The sequence below is a fragment of the Conger conger genome, chromosome 12 (genome assembly GCF_963514075.1).
Source record: "Conger conger chromosome 12, fConCon1.1, whole genome shotgun sequence".
NCBI lineage: Eukaryota > Metazoa > Chordata > Actinopteri > Anguilliformes > Congridae > Conger > Conger conger.
The window spans coordinates 34,346,233-34,367,095 of NC_083771.1; the positions used below are offsets into that span (position 1 = coordinate 34,346,233).

The 20,863-nt window shown below is 48.8% G+C and overlaps 1 protein-coding gene across 2 annotated transcripts in view; it reads left to right on the plus strand.

Annotated features, from left to right (window-relative positions):
- The window catches only part of erbin (erbb2 interacting protein), a 92,142-nt gene that overhangs the window by 56,525 nt on the left and 14,754 nt on the right, over nt 1-20,863 (plus strand). For both annotated transcript variants that reach the window (XM_061262482.1, XM_061262483.1), the window contains exons 8-20: nt 1,057-1,120; nt 1,738-1,812; nt 3,240-3,384; nt 4,091-4,163; nt 7,228-7,357; nt 7,546-7,661; nt 10,946-11,015; nt 12,704-12,803; nt 15,568-15,689; nt 16,786-16,944; nt 17,300-17,476; nt 18,582-18,702; nt 19,432-19,615. In XM_061262482.1, the coding sequence (XP_061118466.1) occupies nt 1,057-1,120; nt 1,738-1,812; nt 3,240-3,384; nt 4,091-4,163; nt 7,228-7,357; nt 7,546-7,661; nt 10,946-11,015; nt 12,704-12,803; nt 15,568-15,689; nt 16,786-16,944; nt 17,300-17,476; nt 18,582-18,702; nt 19,432-19,615 (1,536 nt within the window). The remainder of the gene's footprint in view (nt 1-1,056; nt 1,121-1,737; nt 1,813-3,239; nt 3,385-4,090; nt 4,164-7,227; nt 7,358-7,545; nt 7,662-10,945; nt 11,016-12,703; nt 12,804-15,567; nt 15,690-16,785; nt 16,945-17,299; nt 17,477-18,581; nt 18,703-19,431; nt 19,616-20,863) is intronic.

Here is a 20,863-nt window from a genome sequence, read left to right on the forward strand (position 1 = left end):
AAAATGATTCACAACGGCTTTTTCACTTCCGTGGACCCTTCATTTATTAGGAGCGTTACCTGGTTACACTCACCGGACACATCGAACAATTACATCAGTAGCACAGACTGCATCTCCTGCGTTACGGCCTCTTGTAATGAATTAGAATAGCATTCATAACCTCAATCCGGTTTTCAGTTTTTTAGAGAAGAGAATAGTGGTAGGAGATGAGGTTGAACGCGTGTGTGGTGTAGGTGGAAGCTGGAGTGCTCTTCAGTAGTGGGCCGAGGTCGCTAATCCCGGTTTCCTCTGCGTGCCCGAGCTGGAGTGTATCCGCTCATCCGAAAGACGAAGGGTTACCAAACGCTCTCCAGGGACGATGAGAGATTTGTGTGGATTCTATTCTCCATGCATGAAATTTGTTTGTGAATTTGTTTTTGAATTAATTGTCGCTTTTGCTGGCAGCGGTTCCATTGTTCCTCTGTTTGTCAGAGACGGACGCAAAGCCCTCTGCCGCGGTCACGCTCATTGACGGTTAAATGTGAAGTGCGCCGGCTCATCGGAAGCTTTGCTTGATGATTGAGCAGATGCGATTATGTAGCTGCGTTTTCAAACCCAAACCAAAACCACAATCTGTTTGCATGTGCGTCAAGAAAAGTGTTTTTGCTCCTGGTAAAGCTCGATGGCAAAAATGTGGTTGCAGAAACTAGAGGAAAGGTTTTGATATATGGTTGTCTTCTATAGAAGGGCTAGGCTGAAATGTTCGCCAAAAATGGAGATAAAACTGTCAATACGCTGTGTAGCATTTGCAGCCAGTCCAGGTTTTGCTTGATGTAGGTGAGTCACTGGAATGCAGGCCCCCTGCTGGTATGTTCTGGGCAGTGCGCTCACCTGGCAATGGTAGGATCATGAATGGCTGGGTTTTCACCCCTGCTTGGCACAAGTGTGACAGGCTGCCCTCGGCCATCTCTCCAAGCTCATTTGATTTGAAACATGGTAGGAAGGCGTCCCCTGGAGTATGTGTTGTGGCTGTGCTGCAGGTGCCAGCGCGCTGATCTCACTGTCTGTCCTCCGCAGAAGCATGCATAAGCTGACCCAGCTGGAGAGGCTAGACCTGGGGAGCAACGAGTTTGCGGAAGTGGTGAGTGTCGGACCTCAAGAACAGCCGAGGCGGGGGGGGGGACAGTATATCACTTCTGATAGCCCTTAGCCATCCCGTGTTCTGAGCTGGAGGAGGTTGCCAGTACCAGTCAGCATCCTCATAAACCAGCAGTCCCAGCCGTGGAGCCTCCAGTTTGACCCCCGCCTCCCTCCCATCACAGCTTTCCACTGTCTGTTTTTATCAGTTTGCTCTTGTTGCGTAACATGCACACACGTTCAGGTTGACTTGAGCATTTATCATTTTAATGTCTATTGACCCTTTTATTGATCTGGATTCTGACCTTTCTGGAACTTCCCCAAGTTTTCAGCAGCAGCGTCCTGCCTTGACTTCTGACGCGGTTTGGTTACCGCTGCAGATGAAGTGGGGTTAGGCTTGATGTTTGATTCGTAAAAAACCCCATAAGTTTGCCTTGTGTGTGGAAGAGTGAACGCTTTGTTTGTTTTTTTTGGTAGATTTGTAGGTTTGTGTGTGGTCGTGCCGGCCATGGAGCAGCAGTTGTAGTCGTAGTTGAGTGTTCTCTGGCTGGTCTGCTGCAGCCACTGTGGTGAAGCGTGTTGTCGTGTTTCAGCTGAAATGCTTGGTTTCCTCTCTTCCAGCCTGAGGTTTTGGAGCAGCTCACGGGAATCAAAGAGCTGTGGATGGATGGGAACAGACTGACTTTCCTCCCTGGGGTAAAGGCGCCTCTCTCTCTCGCTCTCTCTCTCTCTCTCTCTCTCTCTTTCGCTCTCTCTCTCTCTCTCTCTCTCTCTCTCGCTCTTCTCCTTCTCTTTCACAAAGCCTGTCTCTGTGTGCCACACGTCCCTCTACCTGTTCCGCTCTGCTACGCTTCTGTTTTAAATTCTCTAAAGGCAGCCACGGTTTTTGTTGAAACCTCATTGCAGCGAACGGCAACTTTTAGTTGCATTCATTTCTGTTGAGCTGCACTGAGTGCTGTGTTATCATTGACTGCCTGCTGGTTTTGTTCAAGCAAATCCCCTTGATGGCACAGTCTCTTCCTGCTAGTTTTTTTGCATATGTCCCAAGTATTTAAATTCCAAATTCTTTTTGCAAAAACAGTAACTTGTATTGTCTCCTTTTTTACAGTCCTGAATTTTCATAATTCTTCTTTTTTACAGTCTGAAGAAATGCAGGCATTTTAAGTACATTTCTTAAAGTTCCAGTGAAATTGCTTCTTACGGAACTAATTTTGCCAATCATTTCACCATAGGGCACTTAAAAACCAGAACTGCAATCATAAAAAAAAAAAAAAATGTTGCACATATGGAACGAATGTGTTCTCAAAGGACGCCTTGGCCACAAGCACCTCAGTGGAAAGGTTGGTTCAGGGTCCGTTATCATTTTCGGCCATGCGGCAGTCTGGTTCTCCCGTACTGTAATGGCCTCTTGTATTAAACGGGTCATAATTAAAGCGTTAGCGCGCTATGTGAGCATTTCCACAGCTAACAGTAATTACTGGCTGCCAGCCCCTGATTACCATCAGTGAGCCCAGACTTTTAAAGAATTGCCAAAACCGAACTGTAACCGAACAATTTAAACTTGGCATCAGAAAGCCTCAAACTCAAAAATATAAGTAAACGCACGTGCCACTGTCTCTGCTTTACGTGGGCTGTGCCTGGGGGAAGGGTCCTCTGGCCTGCATGTACTCCGTGTTGAAATCAATTTCTCTATGTATTAGCGTTTTGATTAAGCTTCTTATGCAGGGGCCCAGGAGAGCGGCTAGCGGGATGCGGTGTAATCAGCGTCTGATTGTGAACGCTTGGCTGTCAGGACATTCACGGGCCATTACCCCCCCTCCCCCGCGCATTTCTGTCAGTTCTTCATTTCTGTCCAATTGCAGCACGAAAAGCATTTGATTTATGTGTGGATAGAGGAGGTGGTGTGGTGCTTTTGTACCTGTCCGTCCTCTCTTCCTCCTCCTCCCTCTTCATCAGCCTTGTGCTTTTGAAGGGTGCCTCTGCCTCCCTCGCATTCTCATAGTCCTCCAATCACTTCACTTCTGGACCACGCAACTTCAAGTTGGGTTTCCATGGAGCTGCAGTGTGTGAGGGGCAGATTTAACCGTCCGTTCTCCTGTGTGTGTGTGTGTGTGTGTGTGTAGATGATGGGGACCCTGAAGCAACTGTCCTATTTGGACGTGTCCAAGAACAATCTGGAGATGGTGGATGAGCAGATCTCTGGCTGCGAGAACCTCCAGGACCTCCTCCTGTCAAACAACGCCCTGACCCAGCTGCCTGGGTCCATAGGTATACTGCACGCGTGCTCTCAGACACTCTCTCTCACACACACACACACACACACACACACACACACACTCACACTCACATATACATATACACACACACACACACACACACACACTCACACACACACACATTCTCAGCCTGGGTAGCTGGAGAGCTGTCTGGACTTTGAACCCACTGGAGGGAATGAAGAGCAGCTCTCTGACACTGCTCTCCGCTGCCATGGCGACTGATGGGTGTGCGGCAGCGTGTTGAAGCACGGGGCTGAGCCTCTGTCATCACTCTTCAGCAGCCTCTCATTCGCTCTGGATTCAGGGCCTGGCTATGCAAATACATACCCAATGAAGATTTCCCTCTTCATTAAGAGGCTCAGAGGAGCTTACTTTCTGTCCTGTTGATGATAATGTAGTGCTATCAAAACTCCCAAGACTCTATGATGTCACGTTAACTCAAACAACACTCCATGAAGTTTGCTGTTGGTCAAATTTAGTTCCTGCTAAAAGCCTAATAGAAATTCTTAGCTATTTGATAAAATGCATTGTTTACTGTTCAGCGCAGTTATCCTATGCCGGCTGTAGTACCGATGACAAGCCGAAAGTCATTCATGCCTCGCTTTAATGCAAAAATAGTTTTCTGTGACGGAAAGACGGTTTCCGGGCACGAAGGGTCCTTTTGCACTGGCTGACTGATTGATCTTCCTCATCCTCAGGCTCCCTGAAGAAATTAACGGCTCTCAAGGTTGATGAGAACCAGCTGATGTACCTGCCAGACGCTGTGGGGGGGTGAGTGTCTCTCCGCCGAGGGGCCGGTGCTGTGAGCCATCGCCGCCCTGCGTCACCGGCCTCCAGAACCTTCCAGAAGCCTCTAACGGCTCTCTCTGGGGGGATCTCTGCGTCAGCGGTGCCCCGGCATCGATCGGCCGTGTGTGTGACGGGCTGAAATGGCCATGAAGCCTTCACTGAATTCTAAACGCATCAATCTGTCCAAGGAATTACTGCTGGGAACCGTCACGTGAAGCTTTTTGGTTGTTGGTTCCGGTTATTGGTGGTTGTGGCTTTTGGATGGGGGGGGGGATTCGGGGAGATATTCTTTTGGAGCAGCACAAGCCTCTAATGTGGGTTTCTGATTCTTAACACTAATCCAGATCTGAATGGGATTCTTTCCTGACAGCTGGTGCGGTTACAAAGTACTTATGGTGAGGGGGTCATTGTATCAGTGACATTTGATCCTGCTGAATGGTGTCCATGTTTAACAAAACAGAAAGAAACTGCCCAAACCGGATCCTCTGAGCTTCAGCAGCTGAGCGAGAGAGTCATGACCCGTAGAAGCACGGGTACTTAGTTCCTGATAAAGAGATCAAAGATAAAAAATGTTCTTTCCAATTTAATTTACAGAAAACAAATGTTAACGCTTTTTAATGGGTTATGTTCAACATGACCTTCCAGTCCCAAATGGATAGAGATCGCCCATCTCTGAGAACATTCGCTGCCTGATCTGTATCTTCACATTTCCGCATTTTCCTCAGACCGAAGCTCTTATTTTTAGTCTTGGTCATTTGTGCTTTTCCTGTAAATAACGAATGCATGGAGAAACATTAGTCCTGATCGCTCTACCCCTGTCCACCAATCAGGGTAGTTTGAGTTGGCTTCAACGTGCTCTTGAATTAAGTCCCACCGTATTTTCCACCTGGATCCACTGCCGCCAGGGCAGCTGATGCCAGTTCCATCAGAGCGGTGGGGTTGGAATCGCTGGGAGAGGGAGCGGCAATGTGAGAAGTCCTGTTTGAGACACTGGCTTCAGTGGCACTGTTCAGACTGAACTCCACAGTGGCCACGAAGCCCTTCTGCTCTTTGTCCTCCTCTCTGGTTGGAACAGACGAGTCTAAGAGCAGCCGTCACACCTGACTCCTGCCCTGCTGCGGACCGCCAGAGGAGGCGCTAGTGTGCCATTCCGCAGGCCAATCACGTGCCACCAGTTGGGCCCCCGGCCCCTGGCACAGTCAGAAGATTGCAGACAGCGAGCGTTATCGCACAATGCAGCCCTCTGTTTTAGTTTTAATTTCATTTTTAGTTTTTTCCTCTTGGAATTTCCTCCCTTCTGTACACATTCGCTTTTCTGGTTTGTTTCCAAACTTCCTAATTATCCCTTATGTTAAATCACATTTCCTATTCTGGGATTAGAGAAAGCTGCTGATGCGGATTACAGATACCCGATTACGAGGTCTCTGGTTTAATCCCGGCGAGGATTGTACGGCGCTCTGATTAAACCGGTTTAATCTTTAATTCATTCGCTCTGCACTTCACCCTGGGATCCATTTTGGCTTTACTGGCTTTGTCCCGAGCCAACGCTTTTCAGCACAGACAGGCTGCCCTTAAGTACGGGGTGCATGCTCTGTGTGTTCGTATGTTGATTACTGACCAGCTAGTGCGCTCCTTACATGTGTCAGTTACATGTGTTCTCAGCGGTACGGTCACTGCACTGTCCGACTGGGTTAGGGTGGAATGTCAGGTATCGCTCGCAATGTGGCTGCCGGTCTGGTGCTGATTGGTTGTCAGCAGGAACTGTTCGTGACTGCTGATTGGCTGTCGCGGAACAGTTTCTACTGCTGATTGGCTGTTGGGGAACTGTCTGTGACTGTGGCTGATTGCCTGTCAGAGGGAACTGTGTGCGACTGATGCTGATTGGCTGTCGGAGGGGAGCAGTGTGCGACTGATGCTGATTGGTTTGTCAGTGGAGACTGTGCGACTGATGCTGATTGGTTGTCAGAGGGAGCTGTGTGTCCTGTGCTGCTCTCCTGCACAGCAGCAGGGACACAGTGCAAACAGTGGCTTACAGGCTGACGAGCTCCCCGCTGGTCTGCAAACTGTGCTGAGTGAGTCCTTCAGCCCCTCCCTCCCCTGCTGCCTTCTGCGTGTCCATCATATAACCCTGTCCCTCCCGTGTAGCTGTCTATGACCAAAGCACGTCAGGCTTCCTGCTTTTTCATTTGGTGCAAAGCACAGAAAGGCCTTTGAAGCCCAGTGTGTCCTTTTGAGGAAGTATGAAAGTGCTGCCCATTTATTTTGATCCAAAATAGAAAGTCATTAGACGGGTGCTGGTAGAGAGGCAGAGGGATAACCCTGTTACCCTCTTTCACAACGGGCCTGTAGCCCGTGAAAAAAGCTAAACATCTCATCCCACTTTCCAAAACAGCTACTGTGTACAAAACTCCATTAAAGGGAGGCGTTCACTATTGTAGCAACACGCTTCCAAGTCCACGCGTGTTCTTAAACCAGGCTGAACCGGGTCAGATTCTTTCGGGAAGTGGAAGGGGGCTGGCTTTCTGCACACGCTGGAAATATACTTTCTATTTCAGATCCCGCCTCGTTATTAGCACTGTCCTTCATGTGTAATTGAAACACCGATCTGAAACCTTGCCTTCAGTGCCTCAGTTATGGAAGTGATTATTTCTTTCTCAGATGTAGCTACAGTCACCCGTTTGCTCCTCAGACTCTGGGCTCTTTCCGGTGTTTAATAATGTAGTCCCATAGTGCAGCCTATAAGTGCTTATTTCACTGCTCACTGAGCGGAGACTGCCAGTTAGCGCTGGTTGTTAGAGTATGTCCCCGCTGTGCAGTCCTGTGTAAATTCATTGCAGAATGGCTCTGTGTTTGGGAGGCCCTCTGGGTGGTGTTTGCGCCCCCCCCCTGTACCGATGGCTAGTGTTGCAGCTGAAGGACGGGGCTGACAGCTGATCGGGCATTAACAGAAAACCTGAATAAAAGTGTGTTTTTAAAAACAACAGCCACCCCAGCGGAGGGAGAGACTGAATCTGAGTGGTGTTCTCCCCTCCTCTCCCCCCCCCAGCCTCACGGCTCTGGACGAGCTGGACTGCAGCTTCAACGAGATCGAGGCCCTGCCCTCCTCCATCGGCCAGTGCGTCAACATGCGCACCTTCGCCGCAGACCACAACTTCCTGACCCATCTGCCCGCCGAGGTGAGAGCCATGCCACGCCTCGTCACTGCTCGAGTGGCCGTTACCGTGCGTGCCCTCCCTCCCTCCGGGGTTGTGCTGTGTTAATAGCCGTGCCTTGTCATCACCGGACCGGCCGTTACCATGCGTGCCCTCCCTCCCTTCGGGGTTTGTGCTGTGTAATAGCCGTGCTTCATGCTGCATCTCTGCAGATGGGGAACTGGAGCTCCGCCACTGTGCTGTTCCTGCACTCCAACAAGCTGGAGTCCCTGCCGGAGGAGATGGGGGACATGGGCAAGCTCAAGGTCATCAACCTCAGCGACAACAAGTGAGTCTGCAGTGTTCCCTCACCCCCTCCCCTCCTCTCACTCCCCCTCCTAAACCCTCCCCTCCTCTCCGCGCACACCCCCTCCTAAACCCTCCCACGCCTCCTCATTACTTCCCTCCCTCCAGCCGGGTTTCAGATCCACGCGCACCAGCATGTTGCCGCTGTTAAGAACCGGCCGCCCTTGGCTGTGCTTGTCAGGGGGTGGGACAGAGGAGGGAGGCTTCCCCAGAGAGAGTTTAGGGGACGGGCTGTGCTGGCCCAGTTTTCCAGTCTAATCCCGCAGGACTTACCAGCGTTTAACTCCAGGGCCTGAGGGCAGCGTAGGTTTCAGAAAGCAGGGGAACCGAGTGCATCTGTAGAGCTCTGTACAGCAGGGACCGTGGACTCGTAACCTGAAGGAATTAAGCTGTGGTGTAATTATCCCACTGCCAACCCCCGTACTGCCCACAACCGAGCTTCCACTCACTTTAGAAACTTCTCTCTCGTGATTACAACCTCCTGTTGAGAGCTTTGTGCAAATGCTTTCTACAAATGGTTTTCAACTGTGCTTGATGCTTGTAATGAAATATTGGCCTCGATTTTACCGTTTCATCTTCCGTGTGGTGTCGGAGTGTGCTCGTGGCATGGATCTCTCTGCAGTGCGCTGCCGTTTGCTCCAGCAGTAGTACACTGATGCTGAAGCAGTTTGTAGGCCATGAGCGCAGTGTGTAAGTTTGCTCCAGCAGTAGTACACTGAGGCTTTTGAAGCAGTTTGTAGGCCATGAGCGCAGTGTGAGTTTGCTCCAGCAGTAGTACACTGATGCTGAAGCAGTTTGTAGGCCATGAGAGCAGTGTGTGTTTGCTCCAGCAGTAGTACACTGAGGCTTTTGAAGCAGTTTGTAGGCCATGAGAGCAGTGTGTGAGTTTGCTCCAGCAGTAGTACACTGAGGCTGAAGCAGTTTGTAGGCCATGAGCGCAGTGTGTGAGTTTGCTCCAGCAGTAGTACACTGATGCTGAAGCAGTTTGTAGGCCATGAGAGCAGTGTGTAAGTTTGCTCCAGCAGTAGTACACTGATGCTGAAGCAGTTTGTAGGCCATGAGAGCAGTGTGTAAGTTTGCTCCAGCAGTAGTACACTGATGCTGAAGCAGTTTGTAGGCCATGAGAGCAGTGTGTAAGTTTGCTCCAGCAGTAGTACACTGATGCTGAAGCAGTTTGTAGGCCATGAGAGCAGTGTGTAAGTTTGCTCCAGCAGTAGTACACTGATGCTGAAGCAGTTTGTTGGCCATGAGCGCAGTGTGTGGGTTTGTTCCATTGTTTTTCACACTTTATTCATTGTCATGGCGTGCAGCCTTTGGCGATGCACATGTTAAAGTGCTCACCTCCTGTTAAGTCTGGGGCCATTGTTGTGAGTTAATATGAACAGTAGGTGCATGCGCAGGTGCAGGTAGTCAAAAGCATCCATACGTACTGCCGGAGGGGGCTGGTGAATTCAGATGAGCATGTATGGAGTGTGTGGATTGCCCTAGTAACCAGCCTGGATAGCAGGCAGGGTCTGCTGGCTAAATTCTAACCGAATGGGCAGGTAGATAAAGCCCTGTTGTGAGGAGCAGGCCTGCCTGTGTGCTTTTGCTTGGTTCTCTCTGCTCCCCGCTAAGTTGCCATGTATAATTCAGTGTCCACTGAATGGGTTTCTAAACAAAGGGGGGTTCGATAATTGCTGTTTCGCTGCGCTCCTATTGTAAACAGACCCGCGGAGGCGCTAACCTCAACAAGTGCTTCTGTGGTGGCCAGCAGCAGTGTTGGAAACTGAGAGGTGCATTGTGGGCAGGCTGTTGAAAGTGTGGCCAGTGTTTCTCCAGTGTGGAGTTTATTTGGCCTGGACTTCCTCTGTAGAATAACATTGACTATTGTATGAGCTGGACTGGGATCAATGCTGAGCTTGTCTCAGTAGCTGCATTCAACCGACTGCACTGTAACTTCCAGCAGATGGATATGGAAGCGGTGTGTTTGTGTGTGTCATGGACTGGTTGCAAACGGATGTTTGTTGGTTCAGAGCTGAATGGACAGCTGTGATCGAGAACACAGATGGTAGAGAGGTGTATGTACTTTTGAGTGCAGTTTTAGGTCCAGGTCCAATCTGTTTATAGCTGTACTACACTTGTGACGAACACTTAGATGTTGTATGACTGCTTGTGATGAAATGGGTGCTTGCGCGAGCTCCAGACAGATCCACGCTCTGAGGAAGCAGGCTTTGGGAAAGCTTTCAGATTCCCCCCATCAGCAGGGGGCCTCCCGCCCTCTCTGTGTTCAGCCGGAGCAGATAAGAGCGCCCGCCATATCTGACTGCACGCACTGACAGGAGCTCTCGTTATTACTGTATAACACATCTGCGCAGAGAAGAGGGGGTTTGAGACGCTGGTCTCCAGGGCCAGCTTCCAGGCCTCTTTGCCTTCTGCAGTGCTATTCTGCTCCAAATGAAATTAATCTCTCTGGAGATATCTGTGTAGGGAGATGCAGGCAAATGCGTTTGGTTCTGAACCCAATTTCCCCCACCGGCGACAAAACGTTTGATTCACCTCAGTCTTTAATTCGATCAGTTAAAAAGGTTTGTTACCGCTAGCTAGCTAGCCGTCATTGCATGTTGCCGTTTGCGCACCTAATTTGGGTGACTAGTTGCACAGCTACATTGCTGAAGTCAGATGTTATTGATTACTTTAGCTAGCTAGTCCTAAATTATATCAGCTGTATATGTCCTTGCTAACATAAAGCTAGCGTTAATTAATCATCATTAAAATGTAGATGAATGGACAGAGCAGAAGTTGGCAAAAGTTAGCATTGTCCTTAGACTACCTTAACTATTTAGAGGCGGTGCTTTTCCACTCTGTGACTTAAAAAAAATGAAAACTGTTCTTTCACATGAATGTCTGCCGTGTCTATGTAGTCCCGGACCTGCTTTGTGTGAAAAGAGGATATGATTTTCCATTTGTACTGATTCTGTTCTCAGTGTTCAGTGCTATAGTTGTCTCTGTTCTGTGATTTAATCTGATCTGTGCTTCTATTGCTGTGATTGGTTATAATGTGTTCCTGCATTATTGTTTTTGGGGCCAACATGTAACCATTTCTGTAATCAGGAATAAGATGTACCTGCATTTGCTGGGAATGGATGTAACCAGTAACTCCATTGCTACAATCTTACCTAAAATGTGCCTCTGTTGCTGCCATTGAGTACAGTTGGTGTGATTGGTTATAAGATGTGCCTCCTTCACTGTGATTGGATGTAACCCTTGCCCCCTTGCTCTCTGCAGGCTAAAGAACCTTCCCTTCAGTTTCACCAAGCTGAGCCAGCTGACTGCCATGTGGCTGTCGGAGAATCAGGTGGGGCCCGACATAACCGCTACCTCCACTCCTCGGTTATTTCCCTGGATATCACGTCTGGGAGCTGGTTTCATTCTCCCTTAGCTGTTTGTCCTTGACATTCACCAATGTCTGAAAGTATTACTGCTGTTGTACAATGTAATGGATCGTAAACGATCAACACAGTACTGGCTGTGAATAGCCAACCTGGAATAGCCCTTTCCAATGAGCGCAGTAGGCAAACGCCTAAATGATAGATTTGCTGTATTAGAATTTTTGACCCCCCGTTTACTACACAAACAGGTTGCTAAGGGACGTGGGTGCTTGCGCGTATAGGCATAAGAGTCTGCCATGTTGTCCTGCTGTTGGCCCCTGTGGCTGAGCTCTGTGGGGAGGTGGCTGATGAGGGCGCTCTGTGAACATGGGCCGATGATATTTTCACAAACGCTGGCCGCAGATCCTGTCTCCACATCCCGCTGCCCCCACCGGTGTAACGGAGTGAGTATTTATGAGCCGCCCTGGCGCATGCAGAAATAACGGGGCGCGGAGAGGAAATCGGCTCGCAGCAGTTTCCCGCCATTTTCCCCGCCGACGGCGGCAGCGCAGACGCTTGTGCGGAGCTGGCGAAAAAAATGCCCCTCCGAGACGGCCGAGCTTTAAATGATCCTATTAGCTGCTCTGAGACCGGGCGGAGAGCACAGCTCTACTGTAATGGAAAAATCTGAATGCGCCGTACGGCACAAAGGGCTGCACTCCAAGGACTGCCGCGACAAGATGGGGCCGAGCGATTCACCAACGGAAAGCCCTTCACTGGAAGGGAGAATATTTCGTTTCTGCAATACTAGCAGCATTAATGCGGTTTATGAAGGAAGTTTTTGTTTTCTTGCCCTCGAAGCCGTATGCTGCTATATTAGAAATGCATAATATAACATCTTCAAGCTCCTGCTTCCCTTTATAATGAGTAAAACACTTGGCCAAATGCTTAGTGAAAATATCCTCATACCAACTGTGGTCTTGATTGTAGTTTTTCTTCTCTGAATGAAAGCGGTGTCTCGTCATGAGCAGTCATTTCTAATTTTCATAATTTATCATCTGTTTCATGAGCACAGCAGTGGGTCATAAAGCTACTTTCCTCTCACTTCTGCACACACTACAACTTCACCTGAGTACTTTGTTTGAATAGTGAGAATTAATGCAGATGTGTTCTGCATTAATATACAGTGCTGTGAAAAGTACTTGCCCTTTTGATTTCCTTTATTAGTGCATATTTTTTTATTTGTAGCACTGAAAGGTTTCAGGTCTTTAGACAAAATGTTGTGTTTGACTAAGAGAACCTGAGGGAACACAAAATGCATTTTTAAAATAACTTTTACATTAAATAAATGAAATTATCACCCATGTGAAAAAAAGTAATTTCCCCCTTAAACTTAATGGCTTGTTGCACCAAGTTTAGCACTTATAATATCAGTCTTTCTCCTCACTGTGGAGGAATTCTAGCCAAACTACTTAAATTCAGACAAACTGGTTGGCTTTTATGCATGAACTGCTCGCTTCAGGCACTGCCACGGCACCTCTAGTGGGTTCAATAGTCTAACCTTGACTAGGCCACTCCCAGACTTTACTGCAAGGACTATTTGTTAGTGTTAAAACTACACATACACCTGCTCTGTTTGTTTGTCAATCTGACGATGTCACTTCCTGTCCTGCAGTCAAAGCCACTCATCCCCCTGCAGAAGGAGGAAGACCCTGAGACCCACAAGACCGTGCTCACCAACTACATGTTCCCCCAGCAAACTCGGACCGACGAGTGTAAGTAATCCTGGCTTTGGCCAGGCCAAAACCAGCAGGAGCTGCAACCACTATCGTCACACACAGACGGTCAAATGTGCTCAAAATGCCAGACATGTTTTATAAAAGGCATACAACTGTTGTCAAACAGTCTACTGGAATGAAGCAGCCTTAAGCTAGAGCAAGGAAACACTCTAGGGCGACATGGCTCAGGCAGTAACAGCAGTCGTCTGGCAGTCGGAGGGTTGCCAGTTCGATCCCCTGCCCGGGCTGGGTCGAAGTGAGCAAGACACCTAATGCTCCTGACGAGCTGGTCGGCGCCTTGCCTGGCAGCCAATCGCCGTTGGTGTGTGAGAGTGTGTATGAATGGGTGAATGAGAAGCATCAATTGTACAGCGCTTTGGATATAGGCGCTATATAAATGCCAACCATTTACCATTTAATCTGCTAGCATCATGAAAAGAAGCCTGAACACTCACCGTGCACTGCCACACACAGACCGGTCGACAACCGCGACAGTCACCAATGCATCTCACATTTCAGTAAAAAAGAGTAATTAACACAAATTCTCTTTGTGATTTAATTTATCACATATCGATCCAGTACCCGGTCCAGTACCCATTTTCAAGTGTGTAAAATTTATCACGGGAGTATCGCATACCACAGTGCTGTGAGATGGGATTTGAAAATCTGAGCTTCTTCCCCAAAAAGCGAAACCCCCCCGAAATGGAAGCTCTTAATTAAAGCCACCTGATCGGGCGTTCTCGCCCGTCTGAAGGGAGGCTGAATGTGAGCCCGTGGCTGCAGGGCGGATCTGTGACACTGTTCCACTCACAGCGAACACGTCCTCACCGGGTCATGTTTACTCGTCTCAAGTAAGGGCTCGTCTCTCCTATTGGCAGAATTGGTGGAATGTAATCAGTTTTAATGGGTTTTTTTGGCGCTTTTGGAAATGCGTTTCCTTGGTGAGGGTTGGTAAGGTGATCCTTCCACTGTCACAGTAGGTCCTGATGAAGTGCTGAAGCAGGAAGAAAGGTGTCTCTTGTTGTCAACTGATTTTACTCCGATTAAAGGACCAATGAAACGTGTGCTGAACAGGCTTTTCCGGGGGTTGTTTTTGCCGGTGTTCAACTCCTGCAGTGTTTTTACACGTCTTCGTGACTTTATTCTCTCGTCACATCAAATTGATATATTTCTTCATTTAAAAGAGGGAGAACTGAAATGGCATATTGCAGGTTGCCTACGGGTGTTTTTCCTCTCTTAGACGGTTTCTATGCCTGAGTGACAGAACAGTCATTAAAAACTTAGCGGTGTGCTGGAGCTGCCGTTGATTTGAGCTGTAGAAGTGGCAGGTTGCTGGAGGCAGGACTTGTTCTCCAGGCAGCAGCTGTCTGGATGGGAACCGCCTTCGCTGAGGGGCTCAGCGTTCAGACCACTCCCCCCCCAGCATCCTCTCCTGAAATGACCCCCACAAACCAGCCGCCTCCCTGCCGCCGCGCAGACCCTTATTGACCCAGCCGGCCGAGGGGGCGGGCGGTTTCATACACGCAGGGACCCAGCGCGTTTATCTCCGTAGGTCGAAGGCCTGCCTGCCGTCTGTGTGGCGGTTCTGCTCTGGTGCAGACCGCTCACCCCCGCGACTGCGGCCCGGTTATCGGAGCGGGGCCGCGTCATTAGCGCGCGACTCTAACCCCTTCCTCCACTGCGGAGAGAGGGGCCCAATGTCACGCTGCAGACCCAGCGTGTTCTAGAGGGGAGAAGGGGATTAAAAAGTCTTGACCCGTTTCCTAGCAACCCTCAACTTCTCGGTGTTAGACCCTCCCGGCGTAGTGCGGGGGGGGAAGGGCTGGTCCTGGCAGGACTCTGAAAAACATGTTTACTGTCCCCGTCCACAACACCCACTGCTCCAGCACGAGGCTCTGCTAATGAGGGAGGATCCAGCCCGGCACGTGCCTGTCTGCTCCCTCTCAGGGAAACGGTTAACGGCTTCTTCTTCAGTGCGCTGATGTGGAAGGCCGCAGCAGAGTCTGGGAATAGGCTGGGTGGCAGACTGCACCTTCACAAACAGGCTCTCAGAGGCCCTCACATTAGCCCGTTTGTGATCGTGGCAAAACACGGTCGGCAAAACAAGTCCCCACAACACGTGTGTGCAGTCGTGTGTGTGAGAGTCAAAGGCACCTTTACAAACGGGTCCTCACAAAACAACAGCTGCAGTCATGTGAGCTTGTGTGTGTGAGAGAGAATAACAAAGGCACTGGGCTGCACTGTTCCCTGTATTGGAAAGGGGGAAAAAAGCTCTAAATATATTCGATGTTTACCTTTTTTTATTTTTTTTATTTTTTTTAAACCTGTCGCTGTGAGGTTGAGAACTCCGTCCAGACCGCAGGGACATCAGGGCTGTGTGACCTAACTTGACTCATTTCAGTGCTCAGAAATAATGCATGAAGATAACCCTGTGGAAAAAGCTCAGGGGAAGGCCAGGGAGCTTGGCCTTGGGGCACGGCTCCCACAAACAGGCCTATCCTTTTCAGGCTTCCGTGCCAGCTCCTCTTAATTATTTAACCCCTACTTGATATGACACTGATCATGTACTTGATGTGACATTTGTAGATCATGACCATGTGTCCTTGGTGATGCTTTCTCGTGTGTGTGTGTGTGTGGGGGAAATGGAGGGAGAGAGGGATGGTGTGACAGGGAGAGTGTGAGAGGGAGACGGAGAGAGAGAGAGGAGAGGGACAGACTGACGGCGATGGCTGAGACCTGTGTGTCCGCGCTCTCTCCCCAGACATCCCGAACTCGGACAACGAGAGCTTCAACCCGTCGCTGTGGGAGGAGCAGCGGAAGCAGCGGGCGCAGGTGGCCTTCGAGTGCGACGAGGACAAGGACGAGCGGGAGACTCCCCCGCGGGTCAGTGGCCCGCAGAACGTGCTAAAGCGCTAACGCTAACGGCGAGCTTTACCCCCCACTCTGACAGCCAGTGGAATGAAATCCCCTGTGTTCGGCATATTCAATTTGTTTCACTGATTAAAATCACCCCTGTGGTTATTGTCAATATCCTGGCAGCCTTGCAACGCTCAGACACCGAATTGGTGCCTGTTCGCATTAGGAGAAAAAAAAAAAAAAAAGGGGGGGCCAATTCAGGACAGCCCTTACTGTATGTTGTTGTCTGTGATGTAAATGAAAGAAAGCCAGAGTTCAGAACAAACCGCTGCTGGAGCAGCCGGCCCCCCTTCCTGAGTGGCGCAGTGTTTTTAGGGTGATGATGTCCATGCTGATGACTTTCATCCAAGCTCCGGTCCCATGAGTGTCCTCTCACATAGAGATGTGCTTTTGGACTCGTGTTGTGCCCCTCAAGCGTTTCCCATCGTCACAGTGTGTTGAATTTTCCTCCCCACAGGCTCTTTACCTGACTCTCCTCACTCCACACTCCCCTGCTCTCCAGCTAATGAAGCAATGTATCTGCTGGCTTGCCTTTACCTGCTCCATTATGTTCTGTCAAATTCTCATTACGAGGCTCAAAATTAATCTGATTTCACTGTGAATCATTCAAACTCGTGTACTTTGATAGCATCTGACTTGCAAAATGAAAGAAAATGAAGTAGTTTTGTCTTAACAAGTTGAGCCTTGCTAAAAATAAGTTGCATCACATACATCTTAGAGGCCAGTGCTGATGACACGGGTCACTCTCCGGTTGAGCCGAGAACGGGAACCGACCGATACAAAATGGAGGAAAGAATCGTTCATGCACATATACCCACAGCTTTTTGGCTGTGATGTTGCTTATTTATTCCATTACCATACACCGCTCAATCAGGCATAATGACTCTGAAGCTCATTATATTATTACAGCTTCTAATATGATCTCTCAGATTCCACAACATCAGGTGTAGTGAGTGTATTTGTACAGAACAGGAAGTGACACGTTGGTAATATACCTGTAGGCACCCCAGTGACTGCAGGTGTACACATGGTGGTAAGAGTGAGGTTTTGTGTGCTGTCCCAGGAGGGGAACCTGAAGCGTTACCCCACCCCATACCCTGAAGAGCTGAAGAACATGGTGAAGACGGCCCAGTCCGTCGCCCACCGCCTGAAGGAGGACGAGTCCGGGGACGAGTCGGGCAAGGAGAAGGCGCACGTGGGCGTGCGGAACGTCGGAGTCAAGGTGCGGCCTTTCGTTCCACCACTCAGCTGCGAGTCGCTGTTTCAGTGTGACTTCAGTGTGTGTGTTTGTGTGCATCTCTGAACATTGCCTAACTTGTATTTGATGCGTGTCATTTGTTTTAAAGACCGGACGATGACTATTGTAATCAACCTATTTGATATACCACGTAAATATGTGTTGTGAATCTTCTTGGCCTAACCATCTCTGTGCCGCTGGATAAGCAAATCATGGATAAAACATGCCGGTGAATGATTTGGCCAGAAAATGGGATCGTGTTACCTGGCTGTTGTTTGAGGGTAAGCAGTGGCAGGGACAGGGCGGTGTGCGGGTCTGATGCGCTCCTCTCCTGGCCCAGGTGATCGAGAAGGCCTGCAGTAACGGGCAGGCGGTGGAGATGGAGCTGAGCGAGCCGGTGAGCAGCATCCAGAGCTCCGTGGAGCCTGACCCCGATGAGACGCGCGATGAGCACAGCGCCCTGCTGAAGACCTCTGACAGCCCCTCAGCGCCGGTCAGCCACGAGGACACTCTGGAGGTACTGCGCCCAGCGCGGACGCCGTTCACGCCTCACACCTGCCTCCGAGTGCGGATGACGGGTTATTCTGTGTTCCTCAGACTAACACCGATGTTCTGGATAAGAGCAATCTCAGTGTCATTTAATTCCTCCCTGTCCTGATTCCCCCCCCCCCCCATACAATATACCAAACAGGCTTACGTACTAAGAACAATATACAGCTGGAATCCTTAAAAAAAAAAAAAAATAATAATAATAATAAACAAAAAGAAAACTAAAAAACCCACAGCCGTGAATGTGTTGGTACGTCCCGTGAGACTGGCCATCCCAGGATAGATAACGTCATCTTTGTTATTGCATTTGGTACACAAATCTAACCGTACGCTCGTAACTACATAATTTGCGGATGATCTGGAACCTTGTCATTTTGTGTTTGTAGAACAATTTAATGCTTAATTTGCTTATATGAAGCTGTTGCCGTCTATGAGGAAACTTCTAGCATAGGACGAGCATACCTTTCTGCGGGTCCTCTGCTTTACCTCCCTATATAGTAAGTGTTTTCAACATCGAAATTCGATTTTTGGGCACTGGTATGTGAAATATTGTCCTTTGGTATAATATAATGTTTGAATGCAGGCTGCAGTGTCGGGCGTTAGGTGTACTTAGTTCTGAAATGCACGCCACTCACATTCTCCACAAGCCATTTCTCCAACCAGCATTCTGTGGGTGTTAATGCAGTCTAATTATGATTACAACAGCACGGGTAGTGCAGAGGATTTAAACGCAGGTCCCAGGGTCCTCACCGATTGATTGGGGGTCAGTCGCATAAGAAAGTCACACGCCGTATATTCCCTTCCCCTGTTAAAGGGCTTATCCGTGGCCCCGCTGTAATGAGAGCACGTCTGGGCTTTGACGGGTATATTAAGCGGCGCGTCCGTTATTTACCGGCCTCGTTCCTCAGGCTGGCCTCCCCTTCTGGGTCACGCTCTGCGCTGCGATTGCCAGTCATTTCCTCGCGGTGGAGATTGAGATGAGCTGTAGTTTGAGCCTCACTGAGTCTGGCAGGACCCTGCTGCTTCCAGTTTTTTAATGGATGTCTACCCCCCCCCCCCCCCCCCTTCCCCAGGACTCAGAAGATCTGTCCTTTGAGGAAGAGGAGGAGATGAAGATTGCCGAGATGCGTCCACCGCTGATCGAGATCTCGATCAACCAGCCCAAGGTGGTGGCACTCAGCAAGGACAAGAAAGGTAATTTGGCCTGGAGGACACTCCTCTCTCGATGGCCGATTATGACAGTGCATCTAAACTGGACGGACTTGCCTCTGACGAACGGACGTTTCGTTGCCGCAAATGTTCATTAGTCAGCTGTTCGTAAATATGCTTTTCTGCCAGTCGTCAGTGCTAGAACAAAGTGCTAGTGCATCAGTGCTAGTCCAAATTGTCCTTTACTTTTTCTTGTGGATGTTCTCTTTTTTTCGTATTGTGTATGCCATGATAATAAATATCAAAGGCTTTTTTAATGAACCCCATAATTTACAACTACCGTTCATGTTGACAGAATGAACAGCGTCCTCTTATCCTGTTGCCTCTTGTATTTCTGTTTTTGTGTGTTCCTTTGATTTAGATGCACTGTTGGACAGTTTATTGCGTTCTCTTGTAGTCGTGTCTTGTGTGGCAGTATCTTGACATACTGCTATGCTGTCAGATTGTGTTCTCCATGCACTGTAGTGCATATTCTGCTGTGTAATGTGTAAGGTAGTGTCATATTTCGTGTGGTAGTATGCCATGTTGGTGTTGTTTTAGATGGTCTGTATTGTTTTGAAGTGATATGGTCGTGTTATGAAAGTAATGTTCAGCGGGAATGCAGTTTGGCCCATTTTGGTGATTCTATGACAGTTGGGGCAGAATAAAGCAGATGATGGGGTGCGCCTCCTAGAGGGGGGAATGGTCATCATTTTTCCTCCTCTGCTTTGGCAGATGATGGGAAGGATGCAGACTCCCTGCTGGATGAGACTGTGGCCAACAGCAACCAGAACAACAGCAACTGCTCCTCACCGTCGCGCATGTCCGACTCCGTGTCCCTGACCACCGACAGCAGCCAGGACACCTCCCTGTGCACGCCCGAGAGGGAGAGCAAACTGCCCCTGGAGCCGCCCAACAGGTGAGCGCAACCTCCGCAGTATCTCCAGTGTTTTGTGGAGCTTGCCCCATTGTATTTGCACAGCGTGAATACTAGCAACATCAGCTGTCCCTGCGGACCGTTACCAGCATTGCTGTTCCTCCTGGCTATCAGGCTCCCAATCCACTCCCATTCATTTTTGCCACTTCGCCGAAATGAATAGTTTTGAAGCACAAACTAACTACCGAGGAGAAAATGACTGGGGGAGAGTACTAGGAGTCAAAAGGTTCCATTTTTTCAAATGTCTGACATTTCCAACCTTTTATTTCCTTATAGAACCAGACAAACATCGGAAAAGGTTTTGCCATTAGAACTAAGTGATGTGTCCATGAACACAGTATCAATAACAATAACGCGCACGCATTGAAATGGTCTACAGTTTGCTTTATTTCTGTGCAGTAGCCAGTCTGAAAATAGCTGCGCTTTTTATAGCTAACCTAAAGCTGAAAACGGAGACCTTTTGACGCTAGTGCCCTCTTAACAATCTATTATCCTTCGTAGTTAGTTTGTGCTTTACAACTATTCATTAAGGCAAGGTCCTGAAAATGAATGGGAGTGGATTAGGAGCAGGACAACCAGGAGGAACGGCAATGCTGTTAATGGTCAGCAGTATACAAGCTATGCAAATACAATGGGGGCAAGCTCCATAAAATTACTTGTTAGAAAAGAGAAATATCCATTTAAGGTATGTGATTAAAAAGTTCTTAACTGAAAACTCTAATGGTGATCTAATGATCGCTACATCGTTCTGACTTTGATATTTTTCAAAAACCTCTTCAAGAGATTAATGACCGCCATCAAGAGCCTAAGCTTTTAGAAGTTCTTGCAGTGCACATTTTCTCCTAAAAGTCATTTTGCTGTTATTTGTTCTTTTTAATGGATTTTTAAATATGCAGATGAAGCTCGGTGTTTGTTCTTTGCATGCATCGAAGCCATTTAAAAGCAGAAACGGTTCAAGCTGATTATTGTTCTAATTCTGAATGCTATCTGGGCAATTTAATCTGTCACTGTTTAGATATTTATAGCTGTGCCTTCCGGGCCGAATTATAGTGTCATCTGCCAGGCTGGTTGAAAGCTGATGGGCTTGTTATGATGGACAGGGCGATATTGTAAGACTGGCTAGACAAAGGAGAGGTGTGAGGCCTGTACATAGTCTAAAAACGTCTCGCCGTCTAGACAGGTCATTTAAAGAACGAGAGCGAGAGCGATCGGCTCTCTTGGCTTGCTGTG